The sequence below is a fragment of the Lynx rufus genome, unplaced genomic scaffold (genome assembly GCF_022079265.1).
Source record: "Lynx rufus isolate CCGP_SWC_20201006 ecotype Redwood Valley unplaced genomic scaffold, mLynRuf1.p SCAF_9, whole genome shotgun sequence".
Lineage (NCBI taxonomy): Eukaryota > Metazoa > Chordata > Mammalia > Carnivora > Felidae > Lynx > Lynx rufus.
The window spans coordinates 16,872,708-16,899,928 of NW_025814897.1; the positions used below are offsets into that span (position 1 = coordinate 16,872,708).

At 55.6% G+C, this 27,221-nt stretch overlaps 2 protein-coding genes across 4 annotated transcripts; both read right to left on the reverse strand.

Annotated features, from left to right (window-relative positions):
• Window positions 1–223: 223 nt before the first annotated feature.
• On the reverse strand, window positions 224–5,430 carry MFRP (membrane frizzled-related protein). Its single transcript, XM_047070087.1, has 13 exons — window positions 5,377–5,430; window positions 5,155–5,251; window positions 4,953–5,066; window positions 4,645–4,830; window positions 4,298–4,511; window positions 3,768–3,898; window positions 3,519–3,644; window positions 3,209–3,285; window positions 2,675–2,823; window positions 2,115–2,245; window positions 1,836–1,967; window positions 558–685; window positions 224–448 (listed from the first exon to the last, which is right to left on the reverse strand). Exons 1-13 carry the CDS (start codon window positions 5,428–5,430, stop codon window positions 224–226), a joined length of 1,764 nt encoding a protein of 587 aa, XP_046926043.1.
• A 5,766-nt stretch (window positions 5,431–11,196) lies between these two features.
• Window positions 11,197–26,994, reverse strand: USP2 (ubiquitin specific peptidase 2). Of its 3 annotated transcripts, XM_047071171.1 has the most exons (13): window positions 26,218–26,994; window positions 25,807–25,992; window positions 14,811–14,861; window positions 14,210–14,333; window positions 13,911–14,022; window positions 13,698–13,808; window positions 13,458–13,522; window positions 13,135–13,238; window positions 12,971–13,051; window positions 12,740–12,818; window positions 12,414–12,521; window positions 12,123–12,243; window positions 11,197–11,852 (listed from the first exon to the last, which is right to left on the reverse strand). In XM_047071171.1, exons 1-13 carry the CDS (start codon window positions 26,992–26,994, stop codon window positions 11,765–11,767), a joined length of 2,007 nt encoding a protein of 668 aa, XP_046927127.1. In that variant the 3' UTR covers window positions 11,197–11,764. The 3 variants fall into 3 exon arrangements, with proteins under 3 accessions (XP_046927127.1, XP_046927128.1, XP_046927129.1); XM_047071172.1 differs by lacking the exon at window positions 25,807–25,992; XM_047071173.1 differs by lacking the exons at window positions 25,807–25,992; window positions 26,218–26,994 and adding an exon at window positions 18,190–18,400.
• Window positions 26,995–27,221: the final 227 nt, after the last annotated feature.

Consider the following 27,221-nt stretch of genomic DNA (forward strand, 5'->3'; position numbering starts at 1 on the left):
AGGAAATGGGGGTCAGAGGCTTGGGTGGGAAGCAGTCCTCACTGTCAATGGCACGGTGTGGAGCTGGGGCAAGTAAAGGGACAGGGAAGCTTCCATCAGCCCCTCTGGGGACTCCTCTTCCCCTCCCTGGGAGGCTCCAGAGAGGATGGGCAGAGTCCCCTGCCTGCCCGCCCTGATAGGCAAAGGTGGATGGGCAGGCAGAGGGCAGGTGCCTGCTTCAGGGTCAGGGCTGGGCACAAGCCTCCAGGCCAGCCGCCTCAGGCAGCCTGTTGCAGTTGAAAGGCCAGGGGGTGCCCAGTAGAGCCAGGCCGGACTGGCACTGGAGCTCTGCCTCCTGGCAGACAGAGCGGCAAGGGGGAAGGACGCTGCCTGTGGGGGTGCAATGGGGCACAAGCAGCCCACAGAGGAGCCTCCGGAAGTTCTGGTAACAGGGTAGACTTGTCAGGCTCTGTGGAAGGAGGAGATCAGCGCTCAGGAGCCACACTCTCACAGCTCCCTCCACTTCCGGCGGGGGCGGGGGCAGGGGGGGTGTCCCTCCCGATCTCTGCCCGGAGCACCTTGTAACTTCTGAGGACCTCCATCACTTCCTCCTGGGTGGCCATGCCCACCCAGATGTTAGGGAAGGCTGTGGCGTTGTAGCTCAGGCCGATGCACATCTCCACCTGGACGGGTTCACAGGCCAGCTCTGTAGGGGCGGGAGGGGACAATCACTGTGGGGATACACTGGCCGATGACCTGGGGCAAGTCACTACATTGCTCTCTCTGGGCCAGATGGGCATTGTTGTGGGAATCAAAGGCAATAACGTGGAGAGATGCTTTGCACATATCGCGGGTTCTGTCATCCTAGAGAGCCTGCCCAAATATCCTTTGCCAGCCCTGGGCATCATGCAGGTGTCTTTTCAATCTCTCAGAGCATGGGGCACTGACACTGGCAGGGACTGCTCGGCATCCAGAAGGAACTCTCTGCTCTCACCTCCATCTTCTTCTGCTTTTTTTTTTCTTCCCTTTTTTTTTTTAATAGGCTCCTCACCCAACATGGGGCTTGAACTCATGACCCTGAGACCAGGAGTCACATGCTCTACTGACTGAGCCAGCCAGGTGGCCCTCACCTTCATCTCTGAGGTGGGCTGTGGAGAGGAGCTCTTTGTGTGACAAGGCTGGGCTGGTTCTTTTCTTAAAAAAATTTTTTTTTAAATGTTTATTTTTGAGAGAAAGAGTGAGTGTGAGCGGCAGAGGGGCAGAGAGAGAGGGAGACACAGAATCCGAAGCAGGCTCCAGGCTCTGAGCCGTCAGCACAGAGCCCGACGGGGGGCTCGAACCCACAAACTGTGAGATCGTGACCTGAGCAGAAGTCGGACGCTCAACCGACTGAGCCTCCCAGGCGCCCCCTTTTCTTTTCTTTTTTGAATTTGTTCATTTATTTTGAGAGAGGGAGAGCGAGGGAGAGAGAGAGGGAACCACAAGCAGGACCCACACCAGCAGCATGGGGCTCAAACCCACGCACCGCAAGATCATGACCCGAGCGGAAACCAACAATCGGACGCTCAGCCGACTGAGCCACCCAGGCGCCCCAAGGCTGGGCTGGTTCTTGAAGCCCCACCCACTGACTCCCTGATTCCCACTTCCCTCGGGGGTGACATTAAGTACCATTGCCACCACTGGGTGAGAGTCCCTCCCGGACTCTGTGGAGTGGCCCCTGAGTCAGGATGGGGAACTCTCCATCAGGGAGGACAAGGGTGTCCGTTAGGACAACCTGTAGGGTCGCTATGAACAGGCACCCAGCTGGCTCAGACCTGCCGCGCCCTGCCCACGGTGCTCTGGGCCAGGCTTCTCACCTGGGGGCGGGAGCAAGGGGCTGCTGCAGTTGCCATTGCTGCTATCTGTGCAGTCTCTCCACGTGTCACACATCCACTGCAGACTCTTACACCCTCCATCGCGGCAGGAGAACTCTCCGGGCCCACAGGGATCTGGAGGCAGAGGGGACGTGGCAGTGCCCTGGGATGTGCCTGTGTCCCCACACTGCCTTCACGGTGCCCCGACCAAGGTCCAGAGCCCTTCCTCGTTCTCCCAGAGGCAGCCGTACCGCCCACGCCCACTCACCCCGGGGCACCTACTCTCTGTGGCATTGAGGGCCCTGTAGGTGGCAGAGAAGCCCCCACTGCTGATGCCACGGTCTGTCCTAAAGAGCACCACCAGCTGGTGGCTGGAGGAGATGAGGCGAGGTGGTGGCTCCGCTCCACAGAACCTGCCCAAGGCGGAGAGCAGACCTGGGCAGGGGGCCCTCGGAGACCCGGGGTGTTCCCACAGGCGTCACTCTGACTGGCACTCGGGGCGATGCCAGAGGGGATGGGACACATGGCCGCTGACTCATGGAGCTTAGGGCCCCCGAGAAGAAGACACACATATGGAGTAGACGAGGAATTAAGCAAACTGCTTGAACTCGAGCCAGCTGGGGATGGGAAAAACCAGGGAGGGTGTGAGGGGAAGTGGAACAGGCCCTTCGGGGCAGGAGAGGCAGGAAGGGAGGGCGCTGACCTTCCGCAGAAGGGCAATGTGGAGCAAAGGCTTTGGGCTGAGCAAGGACAAGCCTTTTCCTAGGGCGACAGTGAAGAGACCTCTGGCTTAGAGCAGAAGGAAGGATGGGATGTATCCGGGGCTCCTGCTCTGCTGCTACCTGCCCAGGAGGCCCAGGGCCCCTGAGGTGCTGGTCTCATACACCGCCACGTAGTCCAGCTCGCACTCGTCCTGAGCTTCTAGGCTGAAGTTGTGCAGCTGCAATTCCACGCCACGTCCCGCAGGCACCGAGATATGCCAGGTGCAAAGCTGGGGGAAGGCACGGATGGAGTAGTTCGAGGGTCCCTTCTCCCATCCCCGTCTGGGCATCCAGGCTGAGCTCCAGGAGGGTTCCCTCCCTGCTGCAGGCTGGGTAGGGTGCGGGCGGGTGCAGCCCCGCCCTTTCCTATCCTCCTAAGGATAGCTCTTATCAAAGGCCCTTTAACTTGTCTGCTCTGAGAGATAAGTTTACCCAGCAGGGGAAACTTACCTGGCCACCTAGTAAACGCTAAATACGGTTCCCTTTCTGCCTGTTTGAGCTCTGATCTTCCCAAGAAGAAGGCAGTGTCTCCCATGCCGTTCCCAGTCACACAAACTGGGGGCACAGGTGTGCCCACGTGTGCCACACCGCCCTCCCCGTGGACCGCTGGCTTACCTGTTGGTGAGGGTACCTCTGCAGGTAGCTGGGAGCAGAGAAAGTGCCCTGGAGCCCAGTCAGATTCCCCCCACACCCTGCGGAGAGGAGGAGGGGCTGGTGAGTCTGCCAGGGTCTGTCTGTGCCTTCGCCCAGTCGGGCTGGCAGGGACCGCAGGGGAGAGTTTTTGGCCAGGCCCATGAGGAAGCAAGGTATGGGCCAGAAGAATGCCCTGGCAAGCTTGGGGCTGGGCCAGAGCTGGGGAGCTCAGGCCGAACCCGAAGCAGATGCCCGAAGACAGTACATGCCCTGTGCCTGGCGGGGCCCGTACCCAAGAGCTTGGTGCTGCAGTTGGCCTCATCGCTGCCGTCAGCACAGTTGGCAAAACCGTCACACATTGAGTCAGGTAGCAGGCAGACGAGCTGGTCACAGGGGAACTCGTCATGAGCACAGTTCCCTGGGGAGGGGCATCTGGATTCAGAACCCCCCTGTCCCCCCGAGTCTCCACCCCTTTGGCCAGTGCTGGAGGGGCGTGGAGACACTTGAGAGGTAGCCAGAGACATGGTGGGAAAACACTCACCGTTCCCGGGGGTCACAGCCTGGTACCAGGCATGGAAACCAGATCCTTCCACACTACTGTCAGAGACGAAGGCCACCCGGAGGCGGCTGGCGTTGGTGTTGAGTGTAGGGGGAGGCACCTTCCCACACACTCTGCAAGAAGCCAGGTTGGGCGCCATGGAGGCTCAGAGCCCAGGGCCAGCCAGATTGGGGGCTGCCCGGGCCCTGTGGTCCTCTTTCTTCAAGCCCTGAACCGGTGGCGATGCGGTCAAAAGGGGCCCTTTCATTTCCTGGGGAGCTCTGGCTTTCCTGACCTGCATATCCATCCTTGTGGCATTTATTCATGGGTAAGATAGGTGGGGGCCCCATTTGACAGAGAGGGGAGGGTGACCTTCCCAAGGTCATACAGCAGGCACGGGGCAGAGCTGGGTCCAGAGGTCAGGTCTCTCGGTGTCCTTCCAGCCCAGTCTTTCCCAACGCTGCTCCCTGGTTCTGCCCTCTAGACGGCAACGCAGGGCAGCGGTGAGATCTCCTGGGGGCAGGGGGACCCACCTGAGGAGGGGGCCCTCAGGCTCAGGGGAGATTTCCAAACGATCGAAAAGACAGGAGGCCACGCTTTCCATGCTGAGCGCTTCAATCTTGAGTTGTACTGCATGGCCTGCGGCCACCTGGATATGCCACACGCAGTGGGCGTTGGGTGGGTAAGGGTCTGGGTAGTTGGGGCTGCTGAAGAAGCCCCTTGGGCCAGGGAGGAGGCCCCCACAGGCTGCAGAGATGAAGGTTAGAGTTCAGAGCTCAAAAGGAGAGAGACCCTTTTATTTCCAAGGTTCCTCTTCCTAGCCCCCCTTCCTCCTGCCATCTTGGGCTCTTCTCCAGGAAGATCTTCCCTGGGTACTCACAGGACTGGGGTGAGGGGCTCATGCCTGCCTCCTTCAGCTGTCCTTTAGGGTTCCCTGTTGCTGGAGAGGGGGTGGGAGTGGTAGGGGTGGTGGTGGTGGTGGTGGTGGTGGTGGTGGTGGTGGTGGTGAAGCCTTGGGTGGGCAGTGGGTGATAGGAGGCCCCAGGCAGGGGTGTAGTCTGCAGCTCTGGAGGGAAGAAGATGGGGGAGTGGGATTCAGAGGAGCTGGTTCTCTAGGGGTGATGAATAGAGTGGCACATGGAATCTCATTCAAGAGCACTTTCAACCCAAGCAGGGCCCGGTACTCACGGGCTAGAATGATGGCCACCAGAAGCCCGAGCAGCAGGAGCAGGAGGCTGGCCAGCAGGAGGACACAGAGCCAGGAGAAGTGACAATCTGGCTGCAGCCCTCGGGGCCGCCGACCTGTGGGCGTGCGGGGTGGGATTTTGAGGGCCCCTTGGGCTCTCAGCTCCTGGGCCTGTTCTCCCCCGGTCACCCCCGAGATGGTTACCATGCCAGGGAGCCGGGACGCTGCAGCTGGCATCCTCCCGGAAGGCCGGTGGGGGAGGCCCTGATTCAGGCTCAAAAGCAGGATTGCAGAACTCAGTCTGAAAGGGAAAGTCTTGAGGGCTGGGGGCCAGTGGTGGCACTGCCTGGCTGGCGTGTCCTCTGGGCACGGCCAGCCCTAGGCAGCGGTCTGGGTCTTGGGAGAGGGGTCCTATGGGACCCTTACCTTGCTCAGCTCTGTCGCCTCCGCACAGAGGATGATATCTGAGCGTTCCTTCATGGCTCAAGGCTCTGCATGGCTTTCCTGGAGTCCCTGTGATAGCCCAAGACCGCCAAGGGCCCACTCTCTGATCCGAAACTGCCTATCAAGGGGCAGCCTCTGCTCCCTTGGGGGAAGGGCTGCCAGACTAGACTGACTTTCAGACGGCCCTTGGCGGACCGGTTCAGGCTACTGGCTACTCGGTCTCTGTGTGGGGGAAGGACGCAGGCGCAAGGAATTCGCAAAGGCATGAAAGGGTCCCTTAATCCAACTCAGCTGAGGATGCTGAGGTCAAGAGCTTGGCTCAGGGCAGCAGTCCTTAAAGGCACAGGCAGTGGTGGAGGACACCCTGCAGAGGAAACCAGGTGCTCGGTGGGGGTGTGACCAGGGGAACTGGACACCCCACTTTCCTAACCTCACCCAAAGTACCGAGTGAGCTGGGGTGGGTGGGAAGGAGGACAATGCAGGCATAAGGGAGCCTTAGAAGCTAGGTGTCAAGGTTTGGCAGCTTTAAGGCCTATGAAAAACCTGCTAAGGGCCCTGGAAAAAACCTGCTGCCCTCCCATCCGGGGACTGGGGCATTTAGCCAAGCCTGGGTCTTTGGAAGCTCCCTGTTAAAGCACCGGTGTGACCAGGACAAGGAGATAAGCCAGTATAGGAAAAACGTCGTATGTATGGGCTTCTTCTGTCTGTGCCGATGTGACTAGGGGAGCTTCAGGGGCTGGCTGCCTTTTCCCGGGCCCTTTAGGCTGCAGAAAAAGGGCAGAGGAGAAGAGGAGCCAAGTCCTTGGACAGGGGCAGGCCCTCAGCTAGGCGGTGGAGTCTGGCGGTCCGTGCCATTTGCTGCTGCAGGATAGAAAACCCACACTCTGCCACCTGGACCACTTCATGCCTCTTCCTCTGTGACGACATTCTCTTGGAAAAACCCAGCCTGGCCCAGCTGTCCTCCGGGAGAGAGCAAAGGGCTTGTTAACGGGTTTTGTGTTAGCCATGCTCAGGCTGAGTCGGGCAGGGCAGGACAGGGTGGGGGCGGGGGCAGTGTAATGACATTTCTGGCTACCGTTTGCAGAACATTATGTAGTAGGCCCTGGGCAGGAAGTCTTACTGGTTTCCCCTCCTTAGGTCGCGCTATGAGGTAGCATAATCATTTCACGAATGATGGCACCAAGGCTCCAAAGTGTTCTCTGTGGCACGCCACTTTCGCCCTGCACTGGGGCTGAGGCATGTTGGTGACAGAGGGGAACAAAGCCAGAAACCCAGAGAGGAGAAAAGGGACAACAGAGATAGGTTCTGTGTTTCCTAAGGCAGCTATCCTCATACTCAGGGGAGACCCTTCACCCCCAGGTTCTTCTCCATTCCTCCCCTGGGGGGCCTTGGGCTGCTTTTGTATAGGGGGGCAAGCCTTTCTTTCTTGGACCCTCGGATGGGGACTGCTTTTAGAGGGTCTGAGAGGTCAAAAGTATTTCCATAGTAACACTGAGACCTTATTTGTCTTTTCATCTGTGAGCACAGGGTACAGTTTTCCAGAGGCTGTGTGGGAAGCTTCTCTCTGGCTTTGCTGTTGCCCACGGCCGTCCTCTGGGCAAGGGAAACTTGGAGTTTCTGGCTCCCTTGGGCTTCTGCTTGTATTCCTGAAAGCATAGCTTCTTCCTGTAGCCCCCCATGCTGACCCCACACACAGTTCTCTCTCCTTGGCTCTCTGTGGTTCTTCTTTTACCAGGAAGGGAGAGGCCAGACCGAGGTTGGCTGTTAATACTCTGGGACTCCGGCTCTCTAGCATTCTCTCCTGCTGGTTCTCTAGCTCACACTTCCACTCCAGCCAGACCAGCCCGTTCGTTGTCCCTGGAACACGCTGTGTCCAGGCTCAACTTTCATCTGGAATGCCTTATTTTTCCTTGTGCTCAGGGCCGGCACCAGAGGTGTGCATTAGGACCCGACTTCTCCTTGCCCACCCAAATCTGCCAATTTTACTCCTCCTCTCCTTGTTCACCGCCACCCCTAGCCTTGACCCTCATCCCATGGCAGTGCAATCCCAGCCAACCTTCCACTATGTCCGAGAGGCAGGCGATGCTGAGTATCAAGAAATCAGAAATGCTCATCCCTTGGATTTGGGTCGTCCATACTGTGGCTCCACGTCAAGAATTCTGCTTGGTTTGGGCAATGCTAAACTTACTCGGCATTCCGAGCCTTTATCGTATGTTGTTCGGAGGAGAAAAGGCGGCACGGGCATCCTGGGAGGCTGGGGAACCAAACACTGGCTGAGCATCACCCACTAAGAGAATGTGAATGGAATGTTGATGGTACAGTCCTGGAAATTGTGTGTGTGTGTGTGTGTGTGTGTGTGTGTGTGTGTGTGTGAAATGCACAGCTGAGTACCTAGTATGTTCCAGACACTCACAACTCTGAGTAGGTATTGTTATGTTCGGATTACAGAGAAGGAAACTGCGAGGCTCAGAGAGATTAAATAATTTGCTTGTGCTGAAAATACTAGTCTCTTTCTGCTGCCTCCTGCCTCCCACCCTGGTGCTTGTTTCTGCCTATAGAGCGATGAAGGATGGGGGCCCTCAGAGGTGCCGGGCCCAGTCCCTGCTGGGGCCCAGGTAGGTGATAGATTGTGCTGGTTTTGCTCTCGGGTGTGTGTGGATGTGTCGAGTTGGGAGCTCCCTTGCTATCCTGCCGTTCAGCTCAGTTCCTAACAGACACGAGGTTGGAAAATCTGCTGCATAAAGTCCTGCAAAAAGGTGTCAATTATTCACCCAAAGGCAGAGTACTCAGATGGAAAGGGAACTGTCCCGCCTCTGCCACTGACAAACCAGGGACTTGGACAAGCCTTCTCTAGTGCTCGTGTCCTCACTGGAAAAGTGAGAAGGTGGACAAGGTGACCTCTGTGGTCCTGATGCTAAAGCTTTACAGAAAAAAGTATTTTCTGAGCGCTGGTCATTAAAAAAAAAAAAAAAAAAAAATCTAGAGTAACTCTATAAGCTGGAATCACGGAACCAGAGGCATGTAAGGCCCCCTAACTTGGGACTTGGAGGCATGTACTTAGACAAGAAGTGACTTAGAAAGAGGACACTTGGGCCGAGAACTTCAAGGTCCAATCTCCTTAATGCAGACGAGGCACAAGGCCCAGAAAGAGGGAGGTTCTTGCTCAAGGTCACACAAGAGCACTTGTGGGGGTGGGGGGGGAGGAGAACTCCCTCCCTCCCCCAGGGAGAGGCCCGCTGGAACATAAGCAAAGAGTGGGGGAAGAAATTCCAGTTGCTAGGAGGCAAAGCTGATGGATAAAGAAACGTGGGGGACAGATTGTGTTTGGGATCTGGGTAGCATTAGGACCTGTTGCCATGGGAACGAGAAAGCGCCATAGGTTAAGTACAGAAGGGAGAGCTGGGTGCAAGGGTGGAGTGGGCTGCCTGTAGCCGTCTGCTCCCCTGTGGGAGACCACAAAAAGGCCGCGGTGGCTTCCACATCCAGTGAAAAACTGGTTGAGAGGTACAGCAGGTTACAGTGATTTGGGGCTCACCCATCCGCTTCGCTAGAAGCCTGTTTCCACCTTGAAGAGCATCCTGTTGACTTGTGGTTTGGGGGAAATCATCTGCATTTAAAACCTTACCCTGGGTCAGGCCACTTCCAGGGCCTGTCAGGGAGAAATCCCAAGGTTTGAGTCGATGTTTTTCCCACTCTTGGAAAATGCCCAGGAGAGATGCTCCCAGCACGGTCTCATCCCACGTGAGGCGTTTGACAGCAGGCACTGCGGTCTCAGCAAAGATGCGATAGACAGGCCTTGATTTTTCAGTGTCTGGAGCAGGGAGGCAGTTAGGAAAAACCCCAATAAAATACTCTCAAGTTCAGCTGGCGGAGGCTTCAGCTTCCAGAGTTCTAAAATCAGTGGCAGAAAGGGAAAAATCTAAATTGTACTAAGAGTTAAAAGACAAAACCAAAGGAGACAAGTCCCCGAGTGCTCCAAAAAAGCATTCTCTCTAAAGGGTTAAATCTGTTTTTAAGTCTTGAAAAAAAGCACCTTGGAGAACAAAACCTTCAGCATAAAAGCGGCTGTTTCTAGGTATTAATAGGGCAAGTCAGAGTCTCGTGTTCATCAAGGGCCAAGTCTTTTATTCCTCCACATCCAGGTACAGCCACTCTGCTCCAAGAGCAAACTCTGTTATACCCAGCCTCTGCTGGAGACACCAGTTGTGGCTCATTCTAGGTCTGTACAAGACGCCCAAGTGTCAACAGTGCCCACGCCAGCAGTTAAATGGCAGATGGTGGAAATGTCTAGTAGATATGCTAATTTTCTTCGGTGTGAAGACGATATTGAGGTTATGTGGGAGAATGTCCTTACTCTCAGGAGACGCATGCTGAAGTATTTAGAGGTGGTGAGGGCACCTCACCACTACATGTTTGGCCCCCAAGAACAAAGTATATGTAAACCAGCCTGGCAAAATGTTGATCGGTGAATACGGGTGAGGAGAGCATTCAAAACGTGCACTATTTCAGTTTTGTAGAGTTGGGAAGTTTAGACTGAAAAGTGGGCAACTTTTTCAAGAACTTGGAATTTACAGTCTGGTGGTAGCAGTAAAACATGTGGCGACTAACAGGCTCATAGCTCTTCCTGGGTGCAGACCCTTCCCAAATCAAGATGCCGTCACTTACCAACTTCTTTCTCAAAGCTATTATTTATTCTGTACAAGGTTCCACTGTACATCAGACATTCTTCTACTCTTGCTTACACAGTAAACAAGTGCACACCAGCCCTTTGGCTCAGGTTCACAGGGCTTCCCTGGGGAAGGGGGTCAGGCCAGTTAAACTTGGGGCGTCTCTCTCTGATGCCTCCTGGGAGCATTGGAAAGCTTCAGGCTCCAAGGGGCACAAGCTGGGCCCACCTGCGTGGATGCACAGAGCTCCGTGCCTTGGTGCCGGACAGCTTACTCTCCGGGACAGCACCGAGTTTTGTCCAGAACTACTCAGGGCAAAATCACGCCCGTGGGAAAAGAATCATACGGCTGAGGCAAGATGTCCCCAGACACCCAGGCTCCAGCTCCTGGGGTGGGACTGACGACCGATGCCAAGAGGGGCTGAGGGGTGGCATGGGCATCCCTGAGAAACTCGGTCCAAAGGGCCTATGTCTAGGAGGCTCTGAGAAGGGGTGGGGGCATGAAGGTCAGGAAGAAGAAGCACATTAAGAGGGAATAAATTAAAGGTGAGAGAAGTTCTAGGGATAAGGGGCTTGTGCTATCCTTCAAACAGCTGGGGAGTAGACCAGGGGTGGCTTAGAGGAAGTGGGCAGGAAAAACTTTATACACTACCGTAAGAAATCTCCTTCCACCTACTCTCCTCTTCACCTCACTGCGATGTAAAACAAGCCAGGGGCTACGGGCACGACCCCCATCTCCCCCAGCGGGTTTGAACACGGCACTGGGGAAAAGGGAAGAGGCTGAGGGATATTTCAGGGAGGGGCAGTTACCCCCTGGTCCCCAAATGCTATAAGGCACAATTCTTGGAGGCAACTAGATTCCATCCAAAACATTAAAACAAAAACAAAAACAAAAACTTGTTAGATCCCGGGTCTACTGTGGCTGTACTTAGGGCCTGGCCGACGCCCACCTAGCACCACTGGGGGCTAGCATTAGAAAAGCTGTATTTGAAGAACTAAAAAAAAAAAAAAAAAAAAAAAATGACCAGCATAACGTCCCAGCTGTGAAGAAGTGTGAAGGAGAGCATCTCCAGTCTGAAAGCTTTAGTTATTGTAATTAAAAAAAAAAAAAAAAAAAAAAAAAAAAAGTTGGGCTTTTAAAAACCAAAATCAGCTTTTTTAAAAGTCATCCCCTTGTCTGTCTCCCTGGAGATAGCAGCGTTAAGAGGGCTCTTGGCTCATGGGTGTTTTTCTTGCTTCTGGACTGGTGAGCAGGGTCCAGGCGAAGACAGGTGCCAGGCTCCGGCGCCGGGGCTCCCAGGTGGCGATCCTCCCAGCAGGCTCCAGAGGGCGCTGTCTTCTCGGGAGGAACGGGGGCTGGAAGGGCACCAAGAGGACGAGATCTTCTCCCCACAGACCGCTGTTGTTTATTACACACAGGAAAAAACCACAAGCTTAAAAACGCAAACAAGAGAAGCCGAGGGGACACTGTGCTGGCTCCGGGCTCTGTGTCCTGTCGATCTTCGTGCCGCGTATGGCTCAGGGGGCTCCTGGCTCCACGCTCCAGACCCTGACCAGGCTGCAGCAACTCCTGCTCGGCAGCTTTAGTTTACTTTATTTTTCTCGTATTTGTCAGGATTTTTTTTTTTTTTTGTCTTTAAAAAAAAAAAAATTAGGGTGTGGGGCCACCACAGGAAAGGGAGACAGGGATGTAGCTCCTTGCTGCTACATGCGGGAGGGTGGACTGGCCAATTCGTAGAAGAGCAAATAGGCGTCGCTGGTGCGCACTTGGCTGGAAGACATGGGTGTGACGCTGTGGAGAGAGCAGGGAAAAGTCAGGGCCCTGTTGAGTGGGCCACCGGACACAAACTGAGTGGCTGAGGGAGTCGTGAGGGCCCACTGCTTCTCTCCCTGTGCCCCCAAAGCCAACCTCTCTCGTCTTCTAGAAACTCTGCAAATGGGCAGCGGACTCGTATATATCACACGGCCTTTTGGCTCTGACCTTTTGCAGTCAAGTGGAAGCCACACAGATGGGTGAGGTACAGGTGTCTGACAGCCAGGAACCCTGAGACCTCCGTCTCACCTGGAGTCATTGAAAGTGTGCCATTCGCCTGTCACTGGACTCCGGCAATAGGCTGTATAATGGCCGCCCATGGTGGTTCCAGAGTGATTGGACACAGCGTACAGGTTGTAAACAGCGTGGTCTGAGGAGGAAATACGAGGTTTCAGGCCCCCAGGGCATTCCTCTCCCACCTGGCCTCTATTCCTGATTTTCATAACTCACTCTTCAGCAGCTTCCTTCTACCTCTTGGCCTCCCATCTGGATTTTAGGCACCTGTACCTTGTTTCTGCCCTTCCAGCTCAGAATACTCACTGGTGTTTTCTGAGGCAAATTCTCTGAAGTCCAGGTCTCTTAGTGGGAAATTCACAAATGTTGTGAGCTTGCTGGTTCGTATCCTGGATTCTGAGAACCGCTTCAGATCTGGTGTTGATGTGAGTCAAGGACAGACAGGGTGGCAAGAGTAGTCACAGTAAAGGAGACTGGGTCCTAAGAGGGCGATGCGCTTCTCAGAAGCATTAGAGCAAACAGGGAAAGGAAAGTCTACCAAGTTTCCTTTTTTCCTACTCCGTTCGCCCTCACTTAGGCCCCCAGTCACTCTTTGAAGGCAAGGCCCTGCCAAGGGGGATGTTTAAGGATACGGAGCACCAAGATCTTTGGGAACCTCTGGATGGAGAACTTCTTTATACATCGTTTTCTGGCTCGGCAGCGACAGCATGTCTGAAAGACACGACAAACAGAGCTACAGAGGACTTGAGAGAGAAGTTAACAGGCCGCGTCCCGCAACTCCTGGGCTCGATCTGCCGGTGACAGGTCTTTCCCAGAGAGGTCTCTTGTATGCGTGCTCTTGCTCTCATGGAAGGGGGACTTACTGGCTTTTCATCGCCATCAAGCACATCCTCTTTGGTGAAGAGCCTCATGCAGTCCATTAAAGTTACCTCAGGATAACCTCGCTGGGAGAGACAAAAAGTCACAGGTCGATGACGTGAAAAGATAAGAGTGGGAGTTTCCAATGTGGGGCAACAGGGGCACATACCTTAGCGATGGGCAGGGAGAGGTCCCAGAAAGGATCAAAGACTGTAGAGCAGTAACCACAGTCAGTGCACGTCAGGGAGCTCTTTAGCTGCCCAACAAAAAGATCTGCAGAAGAGATGGGACAGCGAAGCTTAAACCCGGAGAAGGAGCACACGTCTTCTCTGGGCTGCGTCCCTTCTCAGCGCTCCTGACTCTGTCCGTGGGCCACTGGGCAGAAAGAGGGTTCCCTGGGAGGGTGATTCTTAGGGCTTTTCATGCTCATTCTCTACTCAGGCAAAAGCAGTTAAGGGGGAGAGCAGGCATTCCTCTCATTCACGCACTTACCCCCAATCCGACTGTCTTCACGTTCTAGATACTTCCTCCACATCTGTCGCCCTTTCTCATCATCACTAGGAACCAGAGAGAGGGAGACGACTGGGTCAGAGCTCACGAGAAGTTTAAGGATCTATCGATCTAAATCCTTAATATTAAGAATTCTCTCCAAATTATTAACCCCAAAGTAGTCAGCAAAAGATCACAAGTTCACGAAGGGTTTCTTTCCTATGGCATTCTCCTCTTACTTACGGAAGATGATCGAGGTTCTCAGGGTTGGACTTAGGCCTCACTGTTACCCGGTTCACCTCGTTGTGGAGCCCATCCAGAAGAAAGCGCAGAAACTCCTGAGCATCTTGCTGACTGAGTCCAAAGAAAAGAGAGTGAGCAACACCTCTCATTGTAAGAACCGACCTGCTGTGGCCGACTCCCACCCCGGAGAGGACATGTCTGCAAGGCTCTTACTTATAGCCAACGAAGCGCGGGGCGTATCTCTGGATCTGGGTCTTGAACTCAGATGGGCTCACCACATCATTGGGGGATGAAGTCCATATGGTCTGGATTAGTTTTGCAAACTCTACAGGAAGGAGAGGGTAGAGAGGGGGCACGGAGGGAGGGCAGGTGAGGCATTTTCTGGAAGAAACTCCAACTAGAATCCCACCAAAAAGCAGCTAAAGGAAGAAAAACAGGACGGATACGTAGAAAACACATCTACTGGAGTGTGGTAGTGGAACGGAGAAAGTGTCCGCGGATGGGCTCCTCACCTTCCATGAGGGCTGTGTGGACACTGCTGCCGTGGCTGAGATCCCGCATGTAGAGCCTCTGGAGGCAGTAATCCCTCAGCTCCCGGGTGTTGCTCAGACACTGCAGAATGGAGTTCATGAAGCACTGCAAGAGATCATCAGACCATCAGCGGAGAGAGGCCCCTGTCATGCGTGTCTACTCACGCAGTACCAAAGGCCCTCTGGTTCATCTACTCCAGAAGCGAACCCTCCCACAGCCTCAAGTTCCTCTTTTCGCAAGTGAGGCAGATTCCCACTGCCGGCAGAGGTGGTGTAACTGGTTATTTACCGTAGAGACGTACAAACGGGTGTGGGTGAGCTGGGCGGAAGTGGGTGGGAAGTGATGGATGTCCTTCAGGAGAAGGATCCAGGAATGTAGCTGACGGTGAAGAGGGCAACTCCCCTTTAGCAGTGCTTCCTGCTCGGGGCGAAGAGTGAGGCAAAGCCCCGGCCACAAGGGCACATTTCAACGAGCCTAGAGGATGGGGAGTCAGCAGGAGCTGGGAGGGAACTCTGGTTAGGTGGTCCCAGGTGGGACAGGAGGGGGTGGCCTCAGGAAAGAAGTGGGCTGGGAAGAGCTCACCGTGTTCCCAAGGTTTCGAAGACCAGCCAGACCCTGGGCGCTCTTAGAATTCTGTAAGCAAAGAACACATGGCGTATGAGACTGAAGGCAGAGAGGCTGGGCCTGGGGTAGGCTCTCCCAGGCACTTTTCTGCCAGTCGGAGCCATGAGCATCAGGCACACACATTATTCTCTCTTCAACTTTAGACTATGTACGTGGTAAGAAAGAGGGTTGAAGGATGCCTGTCATTTTCAACAAACAGCAAAAATATTCTTCAGGGCTTTCTTTTGTTGAGATGTGTCTCCCTCCCCCCCCCCCCCATCTCTATATTACTCTTCATTCTCTGCCACACTGGAGGCTGGAGATTAGAATGAGAGACTAGGAACATGTGTATTTGATTCCGGCTACAAGGAACTCCAGGTCCCAAATCCAGGCATTATCTCCAATGACCCACTTTTCTGCCCGTAGATGTCCAAAACATGAAGCAGCTGTCATAACAGGCACTTCAAGGAGGTCTTGAAATGCTCAATGACAAAACATCTGAAGCGAGTCAGATCTTCAGCTGGGGAAAACCGAAGTTGGCCTGCCATCCTGAATTGCTGGGAGACAGGTGGGATTCCTTCCAGCTGAGCTCAGCTCCTAAAGGCTGATTACAGCCTGGGACAGTCCTCCCTGCCTGGCTCAGGTTTCAGCATCCTGACTGGTCACTGGCTGGGAACACTTCTGACGGCAGACTGTGCCACACAGAGGTAAGCACCTGGCTGAAGGTGCCACTCTGGTTCTTGTCCTTGTTGTGGAGGCCGGTGAGGGGGTTGGAGCGAGGCAGCTGCTAGGCCCAGGACTGTGAGTATTGTTTGTCCAGCTCTCTTGGCTAATTCCGGCCCTACCTCCAAGGAGTCAGAAAACATTTGGGCTCAAAGGGTTAAAGACACAGTGCGCAGATGAGCCTGCCACCCCCTCTCTCCGGGAGGGGACGCGGGAGCCGGCAACTCTGGAGCAACACTGACTGGGGCATGCGTGGGGCCAGCTCAACCCTGATCAGAACAGGAGCCTGAAATAACTCAGCTAAAATTACTCATGCTGTGTGCTGACAGCCTCTGAGGCTGTCAGCAGCTCAAAGCCCATGAGGTTGTCAGCTCAAGGGGGTGGGGTGGGGAGAGGCAGGCTGAAGGAGGGCTTTTCTCAGGAACTGCCCTGCTGATCCCACAAGGAAGTGGATCCCTCCTTCCTAGTTACCAGGTCTAACACTAACAGGGAAGGAAATATACTCAGAAGAGAGACCTGGTTTCCACCTGCAGTTAGAGAGGAAAGCTTATTGGCAGCAGGTGGGCAGAAGCATCCTCGAACTCAGCCAGCACTGGAAGTATATGGCCCCAAACACAAATTTAAATCTTACCTGACAGTCTAAACCCTGATGTTCCAGTATGAGGGCCACAACAGAGATAATTCCCTGGACAAAGACCTTATCAGTATTTTCAGGGAAGCCCGGGGAAGGACTCCCCGCTGCCCATTTGGAACTAAACGTTAAAGCCCGTCCACAAAAGGATACCCACTCTTCCCTCCCCCAACAGCCACTCTTACTCCTATTTTTGGCAGCGCTTTGTTAGTTCTTACCCCCTGTGCCTCAGACGACACCTGTCTAAAGGAGCTGTAGAAGCAAAACATTCTACCACTGGTGATCATGTCAAGGTCCATCAAGGTGGGCCCTCAGCGGAGACAGTAGTCACTCAGTACTAATGGGGGAGGGGCAATGGAAAACTGGAGGCACTTCTGTGGCCTTGACACTTTTAACTCTGACCCAGCACAGGGAGGGTCAAGAACACATCATCACCTGTGGTTACGGTTCTTGATCTAACCCTACTAATGGCCTAGCTGGTGCAGACATGGGAAAGGCTCCTTTAAGGTTTCGCTAGACCCTCTGTTAGTTTTCCTTTTCGTAGGGGGTGGGGGGTGGGTCGTGCCTCTGTCTAAAATTTCCTGAGTGCAAAACTACTTGCCAATTTCTAAGCGCTCTGTGTAGAAGGCCGTTGGATAACAGGAGTCTGGGGGTGGGAGTGGAGGGGAGAGCAGGGCTGTTCTGTGCCCAGCCAGATATTCTTCTGCCATGAATAGGAAATCAGGAGCTCCGGGGAAAGTCAGCACTTTCCATTCCAGAGAGAACAAAATGTCCTAGGAGTGACCTTTCTTATGGGGAAAACAATCCTACCTCAGGGCTGACAGGGAGAGGCTGGACCGGGAGACCCCCCACCCAGCGAGAGCCTCTCACCCAGCGGGAGACAAGGAAAGGATTCCAGCTGCTAATGTGGAGCTCATATGCCAAGACCTGAGAAAGTCTGGATCAAGAACTTCCTCGAAATGAGCCATCAGCCAACCTAAGCTTGACTTAGTAGCAACCGCAGTTCTGAAAAGTAGACGCCACCTCCGCAGTTAGTAAACAGGCAGCGTTCACCTTCCGCGAAGGGGCAGGGGGCTCAGCAAGAGCCCGCTCTGGGTTAATGGGGCGGAAACATCTGGGGATACAGAAGCACAGGCTTATGGGTCACATAAGCAAGGCTGATGGAGGTTTGTGTCTTCACACTCAAGACCCCGCTAAAGGGCTTTCCTGCTTACTTCACCTGTGCCACGAGTGTCAGCCATGAGTCCTGGCTGCAGCCAAGGAGCCTGGTGTGGCCCTGGCACGGGGCAGGGCACGCACTGCCAACTCGTGGAGCTGGTGCCTGTTACATAAGATCTGTCAAGCTCTGGCCCCTTCTCCCTTCCCCAAGGGGGCAGTGCCCAGCTTCTAGCCCCAGCATTACCCCGGGGGCGGGTGGTGGCTACTTCATCTGAGGGACCCAGTGCCCACTGAGCAGAACTGGGGACGGCCGAGAAGAAAAGGGAAGTTGCCCTCTTTCACCTGTCTGCGACTCCTCTGCCCTTCGCGGGGGTCAAAGGACCCCCCGTTACCAACCCTTTGGGAGAGCGCCCTTTGGGATCAGTGAGGGGGAGGCGGCTCCTTTCCCACCAGCCTTTCTTGCCGGGTTTTGGTCTTGGAGGAGTCACACGCGCAGAGTCCAGCGTGCCGCCGGTTCCCTCACACAGCGAGAGCCAGTCAAGGTTACGCTTTCCCGCACCTGTCCTGAGAGGTGCCAGGAATTAAGAGCCCAGGGGCCACCTGGTGCCGGGGTCTCGACCTGGGACCTCAACAAGGGGAGGGGGCCGCGAGTAAGCCTGAGATCACCTGGGGAGGGGGCATTCCTTGCCGGGAGAAACTGGGAAAGGAGGGGCGGGGGCTGGGAAGAATCGGTCCCCCAGGCCGGGGGCGCGCGCGGCAGATGGGGGCGGGGGGGTGGGCGTCCCGGGGAGGCGGCGGAACCCTAGGCCCTCGGCGTGGGGGTCCCGGAAAGGGGGCCCCGCGTACCTTGGCTTTGTTGAGCAGGAGCCCCACGAAGGTGGAGAGCAGCAGGGAGGGGGAGAGCGGGGAGCGCGGCCGCAGCTCCTTGGCGAGGGCGGGAAAGGGGGCGGCGGGGGGGTCCTCGGGCAGGGTCACGGTGTACGAGGTGCGCATGCTGGGGGGCAGGCGGCGGGCTCGGCCCCACGCCTAACGTTGGCAAAGGGGGCGCGGGGGAGGACCGCGCGGTGCCGCGGCCCGGACGCCAAGGCCGGCGAGGCCGCCACAGGACACCGTCTGCGGCGCCCGGCGGTAACCGCTCCGGCCGGCCGACCGACCGCGCGCTCCTTCGCCTCAACCTCCCAGGCGCTCGCCGCCAACCGCCCCGACACCGGCTCTCTCGCGCTCCGGCAGACTGGCGGCCCCGCCGGCGCCTCGGGCCCCACGACGTCAGCGCCGGGGGCGGGGCCGGGGCTCCAGCCCCGCCCCCGGCGCCGGCACGCGGCCCCTAGCGCGGCCCCGGCCCCGCTCGCCCCCGCGCCTCCCGCGGCTCGGCCCCCGGCCCGGCCCGCCCCCAGCCCGCCGACCCCACGGGCCGCCTAGAACCCCCGTCCCGGGGAAGGGCTGAACGGGCTCCCGCGCCGGCCTCGGGGTCGGGGCTCTGGAGGACACGACCCCACAGGACCGTGTCAGCCCGGTGAGCTTCCCCCCAAGGCGGTTCACAGTTCCTGACTTCTGGGGGCCGCGGAGCCTTTGGCGAACCCCGTGAAAGCGCCGTTCTCTCCTGGGGGCGGGGGGATGCACTTATGCACAAACTTTTGCAAGGCGTTCGGGGCTGGGGGTACTCAGGCCTTCGTGGAGCCCAACACGCATACAAACCGCGAGGGTCGAAGGGCTCCCGGTTAGGAGGATGGATTTCCGCCGCGTCGGCGCTGAACTTTTTTACCCCCCAACCCCGCCCCAGTCCCACCTGGCCCATTATCAAGAGAGGCACTGCTCCTATTTTATAAAGTGCAATAGGTCACTGTCCCATTTGGCCCCAGGGAAGAACATTTTCTGGCTTCTTCTGTCCAGTTACCCAACTGCATCTCTCACCGAATCTCAAATTTTGATTTGTTTTGGGAGGTGGGAAGAAAGAACCACCACGTTGAGGAAGCAGGTGCTCAGCCCAGGTGGGTGGGGTGGTGAGTGTACTGCTCTGACCCTAAGGGCGCCAAGGCTTGAAGAACAGAGGCCTCTGCGTTTTATTTCGATGCTCCACCCCCCACCTCCCCACCTATCAGGGACCCACACGGAATCTGCCTAGAGAAAGTATCTTGTTTGGAGCCTGCTGGCTATTTTTAGCCAGTATTTTTAGCGTTTAAAAATACTCCGAGAAGCAGCAGTGTGTGCTGTTACTCATCTGTGGCCTCCTTCTGTGCCTCTTGGCGTGCTCATCCCCACATGTACACGCGCACCGCACACACGACCACAGCCACATGGGGAATGTGCCCGGGACACATGTATGGAGTGGGCATGAGGCAGGAGCCACAGGGCATTTCACCTGATGGTGAGTGAGGGCACCAGTGTTAGGGTGGTGAGCTCCACATCCACTGTCTTCACTCGGTGACCAACACTGGACACACTGCCACGGCCTTTTCCTCCATGCTTCCCTCTCTCTAGGTGCACTCTTTCCAGCAAGTCCCACACAGTCTGCAACAATTCTTCCATTGGATCACAGCACGCTTCTGCCCCCAAACACCTAGAGCACCGGACTCTTGCCTCCAGTCCAGAAGCTGAGCTAGCTCTGCGAGGCTGTCCGTCCACAGGCTCCTTCCAGCATCACCGCCCTCCCTCGTCTCTGATCCCTGCTGCTAACCAACCTGCTCTTAGTTCTCTGCTTCGGCACTTGCCTTCTCTCACTTCAAGAGCAAAACTGCCACGGATTAAGTACTTATTAAATGCCAGGCACTGGCTAAGTGCTTTATATATGTTATCCTAGTTAACTTACATAATTAACACAACGCCGTAGGAACTATTGCCTCTATTTTCTGGATGAAGGGCCTTAAGTCCTGAGAGGTCAAATGACGTGCCAGAACCACAAAGCTAATAAATGACAGTGTGGGGCTTTGAACCCCAGCCTGCCTTACGGCAAAACCTATGCTTTTAACAACTACCAGGAGACTCTGGAATGTCCTTCCTGCTCTCTGCCAATTACCTGCTTGTAAATTCTGCTCAAAACTTGTGTTTTCCACAAAGCCCTCTCCAAAGAGTTCCACCCAGCTCAGAACGCCCCATTACTGCATACCCTCTGTCTATTGGTGTTCGGTTTACATAGTACTAATTTATCTTAATATGTTTATCTTTGATTTATAAGTGTCTCCAAAGCTTCTGTAAATGGTCTTCGAGTGTGTGTTGATTGTGCCATCACAATGAAACTCCCTCAGGGGCAGGACTGTGGGTGCTCTTAGTGGGTGCTTAATAAATGGTGTTGATCTCATCTGTAAAGTGGGGGCCAGGATTCTTGGGTATCCTGGAAGTCCCACTGAGCCTCACAGGGTGGGGTGAGTCTGGATTTGCATGTTGAATAAGCATGCTGTGGTAAGTGCTGTCTAACAGGTGCTTACCCACGGGAACATTTGGCTTCTCGCCCCATGACTTAGTCCAATGATGTGAGTACTACCCCCGGGATTCTGTTAGCACATTTTCTCCCTCTTTCCTGGGATGTAGAAGGTTAAGGGCCCAGAAGGGGAAAGCTACCTGGATGGGAGCTCTTTGAGAAGGCTGGGGTGAGGGGAAAGAATTCACACAGGGTCCGGTCTTGTCGGGCAGGTCTGACTGCTGCAGGACACAACCAGCAAAGAACTGTGGCTCATTTCTCAACTGGCCAACCCCCCCATGACATGCTTTCTCCTCAGTGCCATTTCTTGAAGTGGGATGGGCAATCTGGGATCCGAATCTGGCTCTGGCTGCATTACTCTCTGCCTCCTGAACGGGGCTCATTCCGGCAGCTGGAGACTGCCATTTCTCAGAAGCCTGTGCTTGGCCTGTCTTCCCTGTAGGTTAAGAAATGTTCTTCACCTCAAATCTTTTTTGGCATGGATGGAGTATAAATAAATTAGAGTCAGGGTTACCTCTGTGAGGGCAGGACTGAGAGTATCCTGCTTCCTCAGATCTTAGGGGCTCAGGGTTTGGAAACACTGAAGCAGGCCTGCTCCCCGCAAAGCAAGCACCTTCATTACTGTCACAAATGGAGAGACTGGTGGCCTGACTGATTGAACCGGTAGGGGCTCAGAGTCCTTCGTGGGGGTTGGACTTTCAGCCCACAAATGCCCCTGGGGAAGGAGGGTGCTCTGCTTGCCTGAATCACTCAGACCCCAGGAGGCCAAAAGCTCTGTACTCCTTTGAGCCCCTGGGCAATCTGGCCTGAACCAGCTGGATTCCAGAGGCCCACACATTTCCCTCTCTTGCTTATATTTCTGTGTGGGTTCCAGTTTTACGTATCCATTGAGGTGACAGGGTGCAGGGGGCCACGTGTGCAGCTCTGGGCCCTGAACATGATGTTCATTTCTATAGCTGATGGTCAGTGGAGCGGCTCCCCCATGGGCACGGAACATTTTGCCAGGCTTGGATTAACTTCTACATTGCTGAGCCCCACCCCAGCACCACATGAACTCATGAAGGCGTCCGGGAGTGGGGGTGGAGGAGGAGGCGGGGAGGATGATGCTGGGCCCTGATTGAGAAATTGAACCTGGGTAAGGCAGCACTGGGGCCACCAGCCAGCTGACAGTCCATAGCCAGTGTTCCAGGAATGGAGATGGTCAGTACCTTGCTGACTCTAAACGCAAACCCCAAACTGACTCTCCTTTCTTTCTCAGCAGTTAGCACTGGTCCTGGCCAAGGGATCCTCCTGCTTAAGGTCTCCTCTGAGTGACCTTCCCATGCTGTCAACACAGATTCAAGCCCTTAGGAAGTTCAGCTTCCTCAGGGTGGCTGAGTGGGTGAGGGCAGCTCCAGGGTCTTGGGCTGCTAAGCTGGACAAACGAGACAGTGGGGATGCAGTTCAGCGTGGCTGAGTAAACAGAGGGAGAAGGCAGGGGAGGAGAGAGGAAGGTCACACTTCTCCGCTTCTCATCCAGGACTTCTAGGGCAGTCCCTGCTGTCTTCAACTTGTTCTCTTTGGAGTAACCCCTGCTCACTGCATGGCAGCAGTCAAGTTCAAAGTCCCACCCAAGAGAAAAATCACATGACCTCTGCTTATATAATCTCTCTGTCACTGAACAGCTGGGAACCCAAGTCTTTGGGAGATGAGTCAGCAGCCCCGGTGACAAAGAGGACCCAGGTAGTCTAGGTTCCTGGACCTTTTGCTCCTAGCAACAGGTTTCAGAGCAGAGGGCAAGGGTCTGGAAGAGGCTGCATGGGGAGAATAGGTGGGGCAGGCTCTGAGCCTCACTCCCTGGCTCTGTATCTGAGCGGCAGGTACTTGGCATGATGACTGCGCTCTGGAGGGCCCTGGGCCAACCGTAGTTTTCTTAGAGGAGAGGGTGGCCTGGGCAGGGCGGGGTGAAGGCAGGGCTGAGGCTGGCAGGCAGAATGCCAGGGAGCAGTTGGAGGGGTGGGGCGGGGGAGGATTAGGATGGATTGGAGGGGTTAAAGCGCAGCCCTGGCAGGGCTCAGTGGGAACAGCTTGTCCTTCCATAGGCCCAGGGAACAGGAGAGGTGGGGCGGAGGGGGCTTTAACTGGTTGGGTGCTTGGGCTCCTGGCTTTCTGCAGGGCCAACCCACCTGGCCTGGCTTGGAGTCCCCACAGGCAATGGGTGGGGGTGGTAGTGAGAGCTTTTTTTTTTTTTTTTTTTTTTCTTTTTGCCAGTTTTGAGCTATCATGTCCCTCCCCTCCAATCTGTCTGCATTTTAAACAGAAGGTGGAGCCTGGGGCAGCCCTTGTTATCCTAGGCTGAGGTGCACCCTGGCGGACTGGTGTTTTGTTGGTGCTTATGCAAGCACGGTGGGGGCGGGGGGCGTTCAGGATTCATGTATCCCTTCCACCAGTCCCTTACTTGTGCTCAGCTGAGTCTGTGAAATTCTAAGTTCATGTTGGCTGTTACTATTAATGAGGGAAATGAGTCTGGTTAGAACTCTTCTACACCCTGGTGGGGGGCCTGCTTTTGACCTCCCTTTATGAATGTCAGCTAGTTCAAGTCAGCTACCCTGAGAGCCCCTCGGGGTCAGGCCTGCCCCAGGGGACCCCAGAGGAGTCCCATCACACTGGGCCCTGCCACTTCCTCACCTTTGTTCCTCCCAAGGGTGGTCCCCTCCCGCCCCATTCTACTCAGCTGTCAAGTGCCCCTGTCCTATCATGCTCTTCCATAGCATTTTATAGGTTTCAGATTCCTTCACATCCACTGTTTGCTTTGAGCCTCACGCCCGCCCCGTGAGGTGGGCAGGGCAGGCATGACCAATCCCTTTTATGGATGAGGAAACAGAGCTCAGATGAGAGGTGTCTAAGGTTAAAGAAGCAACTGTTCTTTCCAGCCTCAGACGACCCCTCCCTTTCCCACCACCTATGACACCTAACAACACCTGGGGCTGCCTCCTATCACAGCTGTTCTAAGAACTTATTTCCCCAAGTTGTGAATGCGCTGAGGGCAGGGACCATGGCTTGCATCTGTCTTGCCTCCCAAAGCACCTAGAAGGGTACAAGGAGGACTAACATTTATTGCGTGCCTACTCGGTGCCATGCAACCTTTGATTTCTCACAATGATCTATGAGGTGGGAACGACGAACACTCGTTTCATAGAGGTTCAGGTTCAGACATTAAGGAACTTCTCTGAGGTTGCACTGTCAGTAAGCTGAGCACCATAAATGAATGAATGAGAAGTCGAGATCCCCAACTGGAGATCTGAAAAGACACTGCACCGCTTTTAGAAAGAAGTGGTCCAGGCCCCCTGAGCAGGGCTGTTCGCACCTCAGGAGATGGAGTCAGCAACAGGAAGTGAGGCTGAGAGTGGTGAGGAGGGGGTGTGAGGCTAAATCGGACCTTACACCAATGACCCATTAGGAGCCTTTCCCGTTGGTAGTGTCTTCTTGAGTGTGAGCTGAGGGTGAGACACTAGCTCAATCGTAGGCTGTTACTGGCTACTTAAGTGTCCTGGGAATTGTTTCTGGATGGGAAGTGAGGGATGTTAGGGGGGCTGAGTTTGCCCCGGGGCAGTCTCAAAACTCCCTTCATCTGGCCCTGGAGGTGGAGGAGGGGCTGAGGTGTCCCCTGTGGGAGAGGTGGAGGGCAGCAGACTCCTGGGGGGTTTGAGGTGTGCCGGTGTAGGAAGGAGGCAGAGTCCCAACAGAGTTTGACACCCAGTAGAGGAGACCTGGCTGAGGGGGGGGGGGTCTGCAGTGTAGTCTGTGGAGAGGAGGTTTGCAGACCTCAGGCTGCTGACAGATTACCCGGAGTGCTTGTAAAAAGGGCAGAGTCCCAGGCATATCCCTAGGGAGTTTGATTCAGGGGCTCTGGGTGGGGGCCTGGCCCCTGAATTATTAAGCCCTGCAGGTGATTCTGGTGCAGGTGGTCTGCAGACCTTACTTGGAAGAGCACTGCATACCATAGAGAACCCTTCTCTTCTGAGCAAAGGGAGGAACCTCTCAGAGGCCTTTAGGGCCCAAGCCCCTCCATCGAGAGCTGCTTTCTGATTGCCCCTGAGATGAGCCACCCCAGACATGCCCAAGGAGTCATGCTCCAGTCCAGCCACACATCCCTCGGAGAGCTCGTATTTCTCCCAGGCCAGTGCTGTTGCCCCTCACTTCTCTTTCACACTAGCCCTCCAACATAGCCACTCCTGCCTTGTCAGGTTCTGAATGTGCCGGGAGGCACCAACTTTTGTGTCTCCCATGGCACTTCACAGACAGCCCATAAGGGCCAAGACTGTCTCATCAAAGTTGTCCTCTCAAGACCTTTAGTTATGACAGGCTTAACGGTCTATGATCCAAAGTTCTGCCCCTGTTTTGCACCCCTGCTCCATCTGTCTGGACAAGCCCACTAAGCAGCATTTATTTCTTGCTGTGGCACAGCTATTATTTCCAAAAGGCACCTGTCCTAGAAGTAGGGGACTGGTACGTAAGGTGATGAAGGAAACCCACCCAGCTCTCCTGACCATTTACTTGTCCATCTGTCTATCTGTCCGTCCGTCCATCCATCCATCCACCTACCCACCCACCCACCCAAACACCCATCCACACATCCAGCAGGTTAGCTGAGCTCTGTGCGGTGCTAGGCACATGGGGAGAGATCTGGAGGTGGGATTTCTTTCTCATCCTCTGCGAGCTGGCCACTTTACAGGTACGCTAATAACTAAAGAAAAGGCAGAGAGGTGACCCAGAGAGGTGTGTTCAGGGATTAGATGCAAGCCAGCCCTCCTCTTCCCTCATTCTAGCCTAGGCAGGACAGGAATATAGACGTATGGGATTGTCTCACGCCCTAGACAAAAATTTCTCCACCGTTTTCTCCCAAGATACAGGATGAGCACTGCCGTCCAGACACCCTGGTCCTGAGTCAGGACCAGTGTCAATCAGAGGGGAGCCGCGCTCCCCCTGATGTCTTATGCCAACGTTAAGCCACGTCCCCAGGCTGAGCAAAAGGAGAGATGCAAGCAGAGCAGGGAGGCCTCTCTTACCACAAGGAACACTGGCGGTTTGGGGGCCTCAGCACTCAGTCCAGGATGGTGCAGGGCCTGCAGGGGACACTGGCATGTTGGGTGGCGAGGTGGCGGGTGAGAATTGCAGTGTATGTGGGGGTAGCTGACCATTTCCGAGAGTACTGCTGGATCGTCGTTGAGTGCATGCGTCCTGCAATGGGTGTCCTAGGGCGAGTGGGAAAGTCCCTGAGCAAGGCACCGAGCTACAAGGGTACCAGACCTGCCGAGATGACGTCTCTGGCTTGGGCTGCAGGAGTAGCTGTCATGAGGTTTAGGAAGAAAACCTCTGCCTTCAATCAGTCAGATGGGGAGTCCTTCCCTTAATCTGGCTCTTCTACATCATTCGCTCCCTCCCCAGCCCACCGACGGGTCCCCACGGGGCAAACTCACCATGGTGTCTCGCCCTGGGGAGCTGGAGCGGCTGGACCCAGGGGCCTGGCCCTTACTCTTCTCCCACAGAGTGTAACGGCCAGTGGGTCGGTAGGTGGGGCTGAGGACTTCAGGGACTCGAGAGGAAGGGGCCTGGGTGGGCACCTGAGGGGCGCTGCCCTTTCGACCATAGTTCTCCAGGTAGTCTGTCAGGTACTCCGAGCGGCTGGCTGCCTGATAGAGCCCCTGCAGGGCGCACAGCTCCTTGCGCGTGCGGGCCAGCATGGGGCTGCGGCCCAGGTTCCCAGGGTCTATCCGATAGCTCTCTGAGGTCCGGAGGCTGGAGAAATCCCGGGCCAGGTCTGATTGACTGCTGGACTTCTTCTGGGTCAAGGTTATACCCTGGTCCCGGGCAGTCCCGGGCAGGTAGCTGAGGGAGTTGTTGGTCACTCCATAAGGGAATCCACTGCCCCCGCTGAGTCCGCTCCCTGAAGGCCGCTCAGTGCCTCGAGTCTGGCTCTCTGCCCGCTTACCACCCCCGATGATGTCGGGTCTCAGCAGGGGGCGGCCCCTGTCATAGTCCAGGATGGAAGAGGGGCCGTAGGTACGGGGACGGGTGAGGAAGCTGGTTGGGGGGCCTGGCTTAAAGGCGAGCTTCTCCTTCTCCAGGAAGGAGGCAGCCAGGTTGGCCCCATAGGAAGAGGGAGTGTAGGTGCCATAGCCTGATTTGGCATAAGGGGCATCTGTGTAGCGGGCCGATTCTGTGTAGCGCTTCAGGGTGGAGGAGAGCTGGGACATCCTTCAGGGCGGCACTCAGTGGGGACTGGGAGCCTCATGGGCTGAAAGACAAGGAAAGCAGTTGTCAGAGGGCCCTGCCAGGTTTCAGGCTGCCCCGTACCTGCTCTTCATCCCCAGCTGGCCACAGCCAGAGACCACACTGTCCGTGTCCGCAAGAGGCTGGCCCGCTGTTAAGAAATACCCCCGTGCGTGTGCGTACACACACATGCCTGCGGGTTTGCGTACAG